Source organism: Poromitra crassiceps (genome assembly GCF_964638095.1).
Source record: "Poromitra crassiceps genome assembly, chromosome: 25".
Classification (NCBI taxonomy): Eukaryota; Metazoa; Chordata; class Actinopteri; order Beryciformes; family Melamphaidae; genus Poromitra; species Poromitra crassiceps.
The window spans coordinates 3921547-3935748 of NC_139649.1; the positions used below are offsets into that span (position 1 = coordinate 3921547).

General features: G+C 39.4%; 2 protein-coding genes across 2 annotated transcripts in view; both read left to right on the forward strand.

Moving 5' to 3' along the window:
- Positions 1-1968, forward strand: part of LOC310798450 (C-type lectin domain family 6 member A-like) — a gene marked incomplete at both ends in the record, with an annotated part of 4587 nt that extends 2619 nt beyond the window's left edge. Inside the window, 5 exons of the mRNA XM_083660995.1 lie at positions 94-219; positions 325-411; positions 1310-1455; positions 1613-1716; positions 1827-1968. Coding sequence (XP_083517121.1) covers positions 94-219; positions 325-411; positions 1310-1455; positions 1613-1716; positions 1827-1968 — 605 coding nt within the window. The remainder of the gene's footprint in view (positions 1-93; positions 220-324; positions 412-1309; positions 1456-1612; positions 1717-1826) is intronic.
- A 5786-nt stretch (positions 1969-7754) lies between these two features.
- LOC310798451 (E3 ubiquitin-protein ligase TRIM35-like) lies at positions 7755-9167 on the forward strand (the record flags this gene model as incomplete). Its single annotated transcript, XM_083660996.1, has 1 exon — positions 7755-9167. One exon carries the CDS (start codon positions 7755-7757, stop codon positions 9165-9167), a length of 1413 nt encoding a protein of 470 aa, XP_083517122.1.
- Between the last annotated feature and the right edge of the window lie 5035 nt (positions 9168-14202).

Below are 14202 nucleotides of genomic sequence, written 5' to 3' on the forward strand. Positions count from 1 at the left end.
ACCACAAAATGACGAGTCATGCTATATGAACAGCAATATTCAGTAGCTGTGTAGCAGCTCCTCTCTAAACCATGATGGCCTGTTTTCCTACAGGTGATGTTGTCCAGTCAGTGATGAAGCCCTGCAGGGTGACTACAGTGTGTCTGCTGATCATGTGTCTTCTCCTACTGGCTTTGGTGCTGGTGCTCATGTGTCTTCTCCTCGGCCTTAGGGTCCACTGTGAGGCATTCACTTCCTCTATCGCACAAGACATTAGCACTCTTCAGCCTCCATTTTGCATATTTGTTTCTACCTAAAGTCCACCACTGTTTGTATTTCCTGCAGGTACAAAAGCTGATGGCATCTTAGAAGAGACACTCCACAAACTGCAGACCCTCAACAAGACCTGGACTGAAAACAGGAAGACCCTCAGTGAGTCTGTCTGTCTTATTCTGTGTGTGTGTGTGTGTGTGTGTGTGTGTGTGTGTGTGTGTGTGTGTGTGTGTGTGTGTGTGTGTGTGTGTGTGAGAGAGACAGTATATGAGCATGCATGTACTGTAGGGCATTCACGACTAGTGAATTTTACTAGTCGACTAGTTGTCCCTAAAGGTAGTCGACTAGTCTGAGTTTTTTTCTCCCCCCCAAAAAACGCTCAACTCACGTCAAAAGGTCTAGTAGTACTAATGTAGTAGGCGGGACAAACCTGGGGAAAAGCAGAGCCCTCAATTGGCTCTGAGAGGTTGTTTACAAATTAACCGCGATCTGATTGGACTAAACCCAGCATGCTTGTCTGAACTAGATTTGCTGATTGAGTGACTGCAGTAATAACGCCACTAATTTGTCCAAATAGTTTAAATTATGTTTAGTTAACATGGCATAATGTAGAAATTTTAATGATTGTTAAAACAAATCTATTTTCAACAACGACAAACGTTATGTCCACCTTCGCTTGCTGCTATTCAGACTGATGATGTGCTAAAGTACCGTTATGCCCAAACAGAGATCAACTTCACATATAACTTGTGAAACTACTATTATTCCCGAGCGCGGCGCACGCGCTCACCGCTCCCCCAGGGGATGGGTCAAATGCGGAGAACAAATTTCACACATTGTGTGACAATCAGTGGGACTTTACCTTTACCTTTATTAATAGCAATCTCGACAATTAACATGCATGTCCACAGATTGCATAACGTGTTGTTTACTCTAGTGGTTTTACTAGTCGACCAGTCAAATAGTTGGTGAATGCCCTAATGTACTGTACATTTGAGTGCATAATGCATTTGTGCTTTTATTTGCTGCACATTCTTATCATCCTCTCCTCTTGCAGAGCATTTCTGTAAAGATGGAGGATGTAGATCATTCAGCAACAGTGTTTACTACATCTCTAATGATGTAAAGAGCTGGGATGACAGCAGGCAGGACTGTATACAGAGAGGAGCACACCTGGTCATCATAAACAGTGAAGAAGAACAGGTAAAGGGAAAAGTGGCAAAACACCCCCCCCCCTCCCCCCCAGTTCCTGTTTGAGTTTAAAAAACCTCTTTAGAATCTCTTGTGTTTAGTTATGTTACTCTCCACAGTGCTTCATAAGTGTGTGTTGTTGTCATTTGTCTTTTAAACAATTCAACAGAAATTCATCAATTTCTTGTACAAGCACAACTGGATTGGTTTGAGTGACAGGGATGAGGAGGGAATCTGGAAATGGGTGGATGGGACACGTCTGAACAGCACAGGGTAAGACATCCATTCTTCAGTCTTACCAGTCAGTCAACAGGTTGGCCTGATGATGCATCGTGCTTCTTATTTTCCATCAAGTACAGTTCACTCTTTTCTTTTTTAAACAGGTTCTGGATGAGAGGCCAGCCCGATGACAATAAGCAAAGAGAGGACTGTGTTAACATTTGGCCTCAAGAACTAAACAGCTGGTATGATGCCAGGTGTGACTCATTGTACAACTGGGTCTGTGAAAAAGTGATTGACTTCTAACATTATGTGTCGTCTCAAATGAAAACATATTGTGACTTTACACCTCACACCAAGTCTGTCATTGTCATTCACACAGAGAATGTGAAATGCTCCTTTTAACCCTTGTACCCTGCTGTTTTGTCCAACTCATCTTACTGTTGGTCCAAGCAACTACCCAAATTATGAATAATTAATAAGATTATTATTAATTTTTTCCCAAACATTTTTTATATATTTTTTTTATTCATTGGTAACTTCATCCCTCATTATGTGTACCAACATTTCATACTTAGTCAGAACTTTAACCCCTCAAATGCCAGTGTCCAGTAGTACTGTAAGTACAGTAAAAGTACAGCAATTTCCCATACATTTTTGTTCCCATAAATGCAAAGTGGATTTTTCAAGGGGGGGATTTCATAGCCTGGGATAGGTCAAAGATTGGCAGCAACATTAATTTTCATCCATCTTTAGTTTTTTTTTTTTTTGTAATTTCTATCTGTAAATTCAGATTACTTTTGTAATCAGATTACTCATTGTAATCAGATTACTCATTGTAATCAGATTACTTTTGTAATCAGATTATCATCAGTGATGTCATAAGATGTTTTTGGTCACTAATGATGTCACTGATGACATTCATAGACATTGTGACATCATCAGTTGGTTTTCATATTTACTGCATGATTTGAGCCAAAAAAGCAAAAAGTGCCTGTTTTGGACTCCCAGACTTTTTCCGCAAAAAACACAAATGAGCTTTAGTCCAGCATCTATCCTGGTCTAAAGGCTTCAAATTAGTAGTGTGCACTGTAAAATTCTGTTTTTGAATATTTTCCCATGTTCGGCATACAGATCAATTTCCTGTACATTTCATGTAAACTGCATGTAATTGGTTGTTGTGCCAAAACTGGGGGAATAGGGGGAAATAGCCAAACACAATAGAAACTAGTAATTACAAGCCTTGACTCAAGGTGAGATGTGTAACATCAGGGAAATAATCTTTTTTGGGGAAAAAAGCTGGAGGTCATAAAAAAGAGTCGTTTTTGTTCAAAATTAACATTGAAAACAATGGGAAAACTATGCAATGGACTTTGAGGCCATGTAATTCCCCCAAATTTTCAGCCAACCACAAAATTCCATTTCAAGGTTAAATTTCAAGGTGTTTGGTCCAGGATGATAGAATAAAAACATAATGTGAGTGCATTTTTTTTTTCAATGGCTGGAGGTCCCAAAAAAGTATGTTATAATGGAAGTAAATGAGAATTTGCGGTCCATGCAACAACCGCCAACAGTAAACATGCAAGTATTTTCTCTACAGGAGGCCACGAGTGTCCCTAACATGGTGAGAGGGAGACTTTTGTAAAACACACAGAAAAAAAGACCTGAGCATACTTTTGGCCTCAGACCACCAAAAATGTCAAAACCCCATCCGCGCGAATGTTAAAACCATCCAACCGTTGGACTAACAGGGTACAAGAGAGATTGGGGTTTATTGTTTGTAAAGCACTTTGTAATCTTTTTGTTATAACTTCAGAACACAAGAATGGCTGTTGGGACCAGGATCAGTTTTGTTAATCATTCAGTAGAAGTGTAGATTTAACAGCTCCTCTTTTCTTCAGTCTCGACTCAAGACTTAAACTGATTTTAGTTAGTAAGACTAGACCATGCAACATCTGCCTGAGGAACTTAGATAAGCTACTTCAATTATGATCTTTCAAATCATGTCTCACACTTCCATCAACCTACTGTAGTTTTGCATAATGTTTTTACAATGTAATGTTCTTGTTGTGTTTTTATTTTTAATTACCTTCACAATGTGCTTCCCAATTTTTTACTCATTATTATAATTCTTTCATTTTTGCCTTATGATAAAGTACATTGCAAACTCTGCTTTTAAGAGCGAACAAGATCAGAAGTGCTATATAAATAAAATGTATTTTGCCAAATTATTCTGTGTGGATTGAGAGATAATGTTTTTAGAAACACGCTATGATTGCCTATAATTCCTGTGCAGTGCACCACAATTATTGGATGCTAAAACCATCAACAGTTGATTCAGTTTGTTCACAGCTTGGTCTTACAATCAAAAACTAATTAGACAAAATCACCACGCTGACATGAGGATGTGAATCAGTTCTGAATCCATTATGAGAACAACCAGTCTTCATTTGATCAAGCCTAGGAAATGCTTTCACTAAGAGTCAGTTTTAAACTGAATTTATAGGCCTGTGCAACCTCAGCAGAAGTCTCACTTGATTGTGCAAAATCTAAATAAATTATTTATGATTTTGTATTTCTTTATGAATGCATTGATGCATAGATTGCAAATAAAGAGCAGATTTACAATACCTGGTAGTTTGTCTCACATCAAATTGAAAAAGAAATTCCTTTAAATATATGAACTTTGTAAATATACAAACAAGTCGTGATAAAAAGATTGTGGATAATTTTCTTCTTCATACCTCGATCGATGCTCTAGATTCCCACGTTTCTTAATGAGCCTGAGTCAAGTGCATCACATCACTTTGTGTTGAAAAGTGGTCGGGAAATGTGGGCTCAGATGGATAAAAAAACACATCAAAGGTCAAACACATTGTTGGAGTTTAAGTTGAGGTCAGCTACAATGAGTCACACTGTGCTCTAACTTCACCAGCGAGATGAGATCATTTTCTATAGATGACTGCTTGCTCTGTGTTTAACAGTCACTGTGCACAGTGTGACAGGACATTCACACCTTCCTGTGCAGCCAGGGCCGTAGCTAGCTATGAGAACGGGGAGGTCCGGACCTCCCCTAATATTTCAGAGATTTTTTTTTTTTTTTTTAGCCTTTATTTAACCAGGTTTGTCCCATTGAGATCAAAGATCTCTTTTACAAGAGAGACCTGGCCAAGAAACAGCAGCAACACAAAGTTACAACAAACAAACACATAAACACATACAATTGAAAAACATTAAAATGATCAAATAAAACATTTGCATACAGACAGCCTGTTCTCAAGAGATTTTACCATAGCCTTAAAACCATTTAAGGTTACTAAGCTATTAAGTTTAAGATCAGACTGCAGACTGTTCCATGCGGTGGGTGCAGAGAACCTAAAAGCTTTCTTCCCCAATTCAGTTCGGACTTTGGGAACAGAAAATTGTAGAGTGTCCTGAGAACGAAGATTGTAAAAAAATAAAACAATCTGCATGGAAAACAGGAAAAGCATGAAAAACACGGGATCGCTTTTATTTTGAAACGAAAGGCAGGTCAGGCAGGAAGTCATCTGACGCCGCGTCCGCGGTAACTTGATTCTGAGAGAGCAGCAGCATGGTGGTGAGTGATGACTGTCTGTCTGCCTGGCGAGATAATTGAAGGTGAGCGAGCTGCGAGACAGTGAGCGAGTGAACGACAGACAGTGAGTGACTGACTGCAGCAGAAGCCAAAGTACACTCACACAGAAAAGGTAATTCATGTTATTAGTATACACATATTACTGTTACAATTACACTTGGAATGATCATTATAACTTATGTTTGTTCTATTTAATTTCAGTGGGCCAACAGATGATGAGTGACTGACTGCAGAAGAATCCTAAGTACACTCACACACTCTCACATCCTTCTAATAAATACATGTTCTTGCCAGCCAACAGGTCCCTCTGTATGTTTTTTTTATTATCGATGATGACTTTGTGATGATGATGATTACATGATAACATGATTTTAGTTAGTAAGATTAGGCCCAGGCCCCCCCATTCCCCAAACAGGCCCCCCCATTCCATTCCATTCCAATTTTTTTTTTTTTTTGGTGTGCTAAAAACGTTTTTCCGTTTTTCTGTTTTAAAGTTTAAAACGGAAAACGAAAACGAAAAAATGAAAATGGGGAAAAAACGGAAAAACTAAAAAATGAAGAAAAAGAAACCATAACAAAAAAACTGATTCCCCCCATTTTGTTTTTTCAATTTAAAACCATTGAAAATGGGTTATACTTGAGTACCCTGACCTGGTCTATTTATTTTTAAACATTTATAATACTGAATGAATGTTTAATACTAATGTTATGTTAAATAATCTGTCTTAACCTGTTGGCACAGGAAAAGAAAATTTGAAAACATACAGAAATACCCACTGTAATATAGGTGAGCACATCAATAAACTATGTGTCATATATTTATTTAGGTAGAAATACATTTTTTGATGGCACAAGGGTTTTCTGGTCCAATTACTAGTAAATATTACACAGTAGTGTATAGACAGGGTTAGACCAGGAAGCTTGTTATTATTTATTATTTATGGAGAAGGGGTGGGAGTTAATAAGTTTTACTTCTTCTCACTCCTTTTCGAATATGTATATATTCTATTTCTCTTTGTTTCTGAAATGGCTTTTATTTTATTATTTTGCTTTCATATTCGAAATAAACACTTCAATCAATCAATCAAAAAAAAAATTTTGCCGCGAAAACTGCCGCGCTTAATATCGTTTGGCCCACGACTCCTTATATTTTTCTGTATGCGGCCCACAACCAAAAAAGTTTGGCCACCCCTGACTTAGGGTGTCAAGTCATAGTCTATTTTTTATTTGTCTTTATTGAATGTTCCAAAACTGCATGTTTAACTAAGAATAAGCTAATGATTATTTCCATCCACCACTTATTTAATTTGGTTACTTTCCTGTCAAAAGTTTGTAAGGAACAAAGCATGCTGGGAGAAATATGCAAGTGTGTTTGTCAAGAATGTCATCATCATCTGTCATTTGCTCCGTAATGAAGATATTTCACCCTATCACATACAATAAGGTTATTATCAGACAATTTGAAAACGGAATTCTAGACTTCGGTCCTCTTTTGTTCTGCATATTAAAACCACACTCTTGCTGGCATTATATTTCATATCATTTTCCTTGGCATAGTTAGTGCATATATTAAGAAGCTGCTGGAGACCAGCGCTACTCGGACTAAGTACCACAAGGTAATCCGCATACATTAAATCAGGGGTGCCCAATACGTCGATCGAAGGTAGTGTGGTAGATCGCATGGCATTGAGGAGATTTTTTTTTTTTTTTTTTTTTTTTTTTAATAAGAAAATAAAATATAATGGAAGTAGTTTATTTTAATTATGGATCATAATACAATGCAATTGTATTGTAAAGTGAGAAAAAATAAATCATGTATTGGGGGAAAAAGTGAGGCATCGATTTAAGATGCATCGATGTGTGTGCGTTTGCGATGTTGAAACTGGACTGGTAGATCTCGGGAGGCTGGCTACTTGAAAAGTAGATCTTGGGTCAAAAAAGTTTGGGCACCCCTGCATTAAATGATCGACTAGAGAATTCAGAAGGCAGCCAGTGTTACACACATTCATTTGCTGTCACAATTCATCCATATATACGGTAAATTAAAAAGAACAGGAGACAAAATACCCCCTGTTTCACGCCATTGCTTACTCCAAATGGAGCCGAGACACTATTGCCCCATTTTACTTGCATTTTCTGTTTTCCATACCAGTAGGCTAACAGTCTCCTCACACTGAGGATCTACCTGTCATGTGATCCTCCTTTTCATTCCATGGATATACGCACTTAGGATTACGCACCAGGAGGCTCTGAGCACAGCGGTACTCCAAGAAGAATCTCGTGAATAATTAACCCATGACAGAGGCAGGTGAAATTAAAAGCAGACTTTGACATTGCTGAACAGAGCAGAGTCACCATTACAGGATGCGAGATCGCTACTGAAACACACAGATTCGGAGGACTGTAAAGCAGCAAGTTGAAGTGGATGTGATTTGGTGAGTCTTGCTATTGAAAGATATTTTGGATACCAAAGCAAATGGCGGCGAAAATGGATCTTCAAAGTTACTTGAGTTGCCATGTGTGTTCAGAGACTTTTAGAGATCCTGTGACTCTGAGCTGCAGCCACAGCTTCTGTTCCAGCTGCCTGAAACAATTTTGTGAAAAAGCTAAAAACAAAAACTGTCCGATTTGTAAAAGAAAAATGTCAAAGGGTTTTGTAGTGAACTTTACACTGAAGGAACTAGCTGACGCCTTTAGGCAGAAAGCTGGGTCATCTGAGACGGCTAAAGGAGAGGAGAAAGTGGAGGTGGTGTGTACTAAACATCCAGAAGTGCCTAAATGGTTCTGTAAGGAGGAGCAGAGAGCTGTGTGTCCTGTCTGTGAGTTCCCTCACCACCAAGGTCACAAGGTGGTTCCTATAGAAGAAGAAGTCAGCGAGCTGAAGGAGCAGCTGAAACCTGACTTAAAGTCTCTACAGGACAAGAGGGACAAATACAAAGAGGTGGAGAAGAAATACAACGAAGTGGTTCAACACTCCAAGAAAGAGCTGAAGGCCACAGAGACACAGATCAGAGCGGAGTTCAACAAGCTCCGCCAGTTTCTGAAAGAGGAAGAGGAGGCCAGAGTGACGGCTCTGAGGGAGGAAGAGAAGCAGAAGGAGAAGACTATCGCCAGAGAAATGAAGATCATTCAGGAGAAGATCTCCTCTCTCTCAGAAAGCATCTCTGCTGTTGAACAAGACCTGCAGAAACACAATGTGCCGTTCCTCACCAGTTATAAACCCACTCAGACCAGAGCCAGAGAGCAGCGCTCACTGCCTGATCCACAGCTGGTCTCAGGAGCACTGATAGATGTGGCCAAACACCTGGGCAACCTGTCCTTCAGAGTCTGGGAGAAGATGAAGGGGAAGGTCACCTTCAGTCCTGTGATTCTGGACCCAAACACTGCACATGGCTGTCTCTCTCTGTCCGATGACCTGACCAGTGTGAGGCGTGGAGAGTCAAGGCAGCGGCTCCCTGACAACCCAGAGAGACACACCAAGTATCTCACTGTGCTGGGCTCTGAGGGCTTCAGCTCAGGGAAACACAGCTGGGAGGTGGAGGTGGGACATCATCCTGACTGGGCTGTGGGTTTGATTAAAGAGTCCGTTGAGAGGAAGGGGGCGGTACCTGCCTCAACCAGATCTGGAATCTGGGCTTTAATGCACCGCAAGGGAGAATACACTTCTGGGGTTAGTAAGATCCCAATGAAGAAGGGTCTCCAGAGGATCAGAGTCCAGCTGGACTATGACAGGGGGGAGGTGTTCTTCTACAACTCTGAGGGCAACACTCACATCTGCACTCACAAAGACACTTTCAGTGAGAAACTCTACCCATATTTCAGTGTTGGAAGAGCTGGTGACGCAGAGACAACTGCTATCAAAGTTTGGCCAGCTGAGGCTTCTCTGTGATGTTATGGGATGTTAATGAGGTGTGTGCAGTGGCGCTGGAAGTACTTTTAGGTAGGGGGTGCTGCAAGGCAATTTTTTTTGGCCACTTTGTCGCCAGATTAGAGGAATATTAACATTAAGATTAGACTGTTGTGTTATTATTCAGTCACCTTTTCTCACTCACCTCCATGTCACCACTTGCTCCCACTGCTGTGTTGGAATCCTCATTCTCTCCCCCACCCTTTTTGGACTTTTAGCCATATTTAGAGGAATATTTAATTTTAAATGAACATTAGGATTATACTGTTGTGATGTCATTATTCAGTGTCTTCTCCTCTTCTCTGCAGCATTACTCAATTTACCCTCAGGAATCAGGGACAGTGATAGCCTACCTGCTATTCCTCCCATATATCCAGGGCCGGATTAATAGTACCATGGGCCGCCGGGGCTATTCATTTTCTAAGCTATTCATTTAGCCTTTTAGTCATAAAGTCATATTGGCCAGAATTACATGAACATTTGGACACTTATTCAGCGGGTATTTTGCATGTTGCGTTCAGGTGCACTGTAAAAAATACAAAAAAATACAAAAATTACATCTCTTGACACCGCACCCAGCTTCCCGCGCACAGATTATTTTGAATAAATTAATCTTCATGAATGTGTGATGGAGCAGCAGAGAATAGGCCTATAAGGAGAGTGGTAAATGTGGTAACTTGGTGTTAAGTAGTGTGGGTCTGATGGTAACTTGGTGTTAAGTAGTGTGGCTCTGATTCGCCGTGTGAAGCAGTTTTAGCAACATGGTGATTGTGGGGTCAAAGGTGAGCCCTGGAGTCAGTTGAGCAAAAAGACCATTTTTGTTTTAGTGTCATAATTCTAAAGTTTTAGCTACAGAACATGTTTAATTTCCATGGATGCCAAACAACCTTAAATATATAGAAAAATGATTGTTTGAAATAGACACACATTATTTTAAATGTAAATATAAAACAGAAAAACACTCGCCCTGTTCTCTCTTTCTGTAGAACATTATTTTTACTAAGTTGAAATTGTAATTATTTGAGTGTTAAATCATTGGTTAAAGCTGAACTTTCTGAAAATGTGTCTGAGCTTTTAATGTTTACAAATATTCTTTTTAAGTAACGCCATGTTTTACTATGCAGGAAGGACCATGGCTTGTCCACGGTTGTAAGGATTTATACTTCCTGTGTACCACTATCATGAAGCATTGAGGTTTATTACTGACTGTAACTTGACCTGTGATTGGCCTATTACTGACTGTAACTTGACCTGTGATTGGCCTGACCTTTACACTCAAAGTCATTGGTACAATACAATATAATCAACAAGGCCTGTACTGTAAATCATTTGAAGTTAATTATCCAAGTCATAAAAATCATAGGTTACAGTTTAATTTCTGAAAACTTGTTCATATTGAGTGCCCTCAGCTTTTAATGCTTATACAGATATTTTTAAATAACATGCCATGTTTCACTGTGTAAGATGGACCGGACATGGTGTGTTGGTGTAAGGATTTATACTTCCTCTGTACCACTATCATGAAGCATTGAGGTGTATTACTGACTGTAACTTGGCCTCTGATTGGTCTGACCTTTACACTCAAAGACTCATTGCTACACTATAATCAACAAGGCCTGTACTGTAGATAATTTGTTCCATTTAAGCTGTATTATCCAAGTCATAAAAATAATAGGTTTACAGATTAATTTCTGAAAACTTGTTCATCTTAAGTACCCTCAGCTTTTAATTGTAATTAAATTAAATTAAATTAAATTAAATTAAATTAAATTAAATTAAATTAAATTAAATTAAATTAAATTAAATTAAATTAAATGTTTAAATAACATGCCATGTTTTACTATGCAAGATGGACCAGACATGGCATGTTGGTGTAATGATTTAACCATCAACTGTTCACTATGTGTATCATGGAGCATTGAGGATTATTACTAGTCTACTGTAGTGGGTTCACTGTATAAACGTTATAGAGGCTACACGTCATAGTAGAGTCTGTTATTGAAATAACGTGGTGGTCAGTGGTCACATTTAACATGTTTGTTATTAAGTCTAACCCAAACCCTAACCTTAACCTTAACCAAGTTGTTTTACTTGCCTAAACATAAGCAAAGTTGTTAAAGTTGTTTGTGTTTAACGTTAGAAACCCAGCGAGGCTTTCCAATTAACCGCCATTTTGTTTAAAGATGCACGTTGAGATGGTAGGTTGTAAAAAGCCACGTTTTTGAAACGTAAAAGGTTGCTATTGACAACAAGTTGTGTTTTGATTCACATGTTGCTGCCACATCGAAAAAGGTCCAGCAGCAGCGTCTCTTTTTTTTGAGAAAAATGCAATCTTTTAATGTATCTTCTGAACTCATGACACTTTTCTATAGGAGTTTTATTTAATCTGTTTTTATGTTTTGCATTGTGCCCTGGTACGGCAACACAACCATGGCCAATAAGAACAGGCTCGGTAGCCTAGTCAAGGTGGCCAGCAAGGTTTCTGGGAGCACCTTAACCCAGCTCCTCGACCTCTACAGGTGATCAGGAAGACCACGTCCATCCTGGAGGCCCCTGATCATCCCCTCCATTCAGAGTTTGAGCTCTTGCCCTCAGGGCGTCGGTTCAGAGTGCCCGCGACGAGGACCAAGCGCCTCAAACTCTCTTTCGTCCCGGCTGCCATCCAGCTGCTAAACGGCAGATAGAACTTTAATTCCCTGGCTTTGCCTGTTTGCACCTTACTGCTCACTCTTGCACTTTTTATGATGCTACCTATTTTGCACTTTCTGATATTTGCCTTCATTGCCCTGTGCTTTTTTGTGCTTTTATGTCTTAGGTATGTATGCTTTTAGCTGTAGTTTTATCTTGACTCTTAAGTGTTTGTTTGCTTTTAGTACTTGTTGTTTTATGTGAGTATTTTTGTGCCTGTTTTTAGTGTTTGTGCTGCACTATGTGTGTTTTTAGATTTCCTGTCTGCAAACCAATTTCCCTGCAGGGACAATAAAACTACCTTTGACCTTTGACCTTTGAAGGTTGACATTTTGTGCTTTTATAATGTTATTTTTTTATTTTTCCAGTCGTCGCCCCATCCCCCTTTGGTATTGCATTGCTTACGTCACCTTGCTTTTGCTCTTTTTGGACTTTTGCAATTGTTGTGAAGCAATTTAGTTTAGTTTAGTTTGTTCACAGTGATGATCAAATGACAGGTAAATCCTCAGTGTGACACAGTGATGGTCACATGACAGGTAGATCCTCAGTGGGACCCCTCTTTCACTCAACTTGACCAACAGTTTACTGTGATTTACACCATCAAAAGCTTTAGAAGCATCAATAAAACACATAAAGACAGTAGAGTTTTGTCTTCTATACTTGCCTACAATTTCCTTTCAACCATATATACACACAGGTCAGTGCCATGCTTGGCTTTGAAGCCAAACTGATTATCAGTGGAGTGAATGAACTGATTTATTCTATCCAGCAGAATGATCTCCAGGACTTTAGACAGTATGCTGGCTAAAGCTATAGGTCTGTAGTTGTCCAGGCCTACTGACCTTACCAGCTTTGTCCTTGATCACTGGGACAAGTAAGACAGAAAGCATGGAGTCTGGCAGCAAGCCATGGAACATGAAACCAGTCAAAGATAGGGCAAGGAGAGGAGCTGTTCTCAAACTAGCATACTTGAGATGCTCGGCAGTGATGCTCTCTAAACCGCTCGATTTATTATCAGAGATCTGGTTTATGGCATTATACATTATTATATCTCGGCACGCATTAAATTCAAAACACTGGTTCTGGCCTACAGGGCAGTACACCAGACTCTGTACTTACAATCTATGGTCAGGCTCCAAATCTCTCACCGTTCCCTCCGCTCCTCCACCAGCGCAGGATGCCTCGCCCCTCCTCCACTACGGGGGCTCAAAAGTCGCTCATCCCGTTCGTGACTCTTCTCGTCCCTGGCACCTCAATGGTGGAACGAGCTTCCACCTTCGGTCAGGACGGCCGAATCACTGCCGATCTTTCGGAAAAGAGTAAAGACACACCTTTTCATGCTCCATCTGGGCCCTTCTTGATCTAACTTCTTTCTCTCTTAAAAAACAAACAAACAAACTACTGACCTAAACTAAACTTGTACCACTGTTCCTTCAGAAGTTGTAGTTGTCACAGACTGTGTTGCATAGTTGATTGCTCTATTGCTGACAAAAATGTGTTATTGTAAGTCGCTTTGGATAAAAGTGTCTGCCAAATGACGTAATGTAATGTAATGTAATGTAATGTAATACATCCAGTGTTGGGGGTAACTCATTACAAAAGTAACATATTACATGTAATATATTACTTTTAGCAGTAACTTATTTATAGGATTTCAGTAATATTATACCAGTTACTTTGTCAAGTAACTCAAGTTACAAATTGAGTTACATTTTATTAAATCAATGCACATATTTAAAAAAGATACAATAATTTCTTAATCAAACTGTTTTTATGCAAATAACCACTATAGATGACAATAACAAAGGAAAAGGATAACATTTAGAATTTTGGATTGTTTACACTGACTTCAAGGCGGTTGAAATTATTTTTGGGATGGTTCCGGGGCAACGATGTCATTCTGCTGCTGCTGTTGTTTTGGTAAAAGTAATGCAAAAGTAGTGTAATAAGTAATGAGTTACTCTACACAGACAGTAATATTGTAAAGTAACTTATTATTTTCAAATGAAAGTTACTAATATGTATATATTACATTTTGAAAGTAACTTGCCCAACACTGAATACATCTGATGTGTTCTAATAACCATATTCAGCACTCTCTGTGTTGTCTGCATTACGGCCGGTTCACACACACGCCTAGAGCAACGCTTAAAGCAACGCCTAAGCAACGCCTAAAATTTAGGCGTCCTTGTTAACAGACGAGAGCGTTCACACATACTGCTGCCACGCTGTGCTGAAGCCACGCTCGCGCTGTGCCTACGCTGCGCTGCATTTATCGTTTAGGCGTCTGTTCTATTTTTCAGCTCTAGGCGCGCTGAACTGTCAAGCT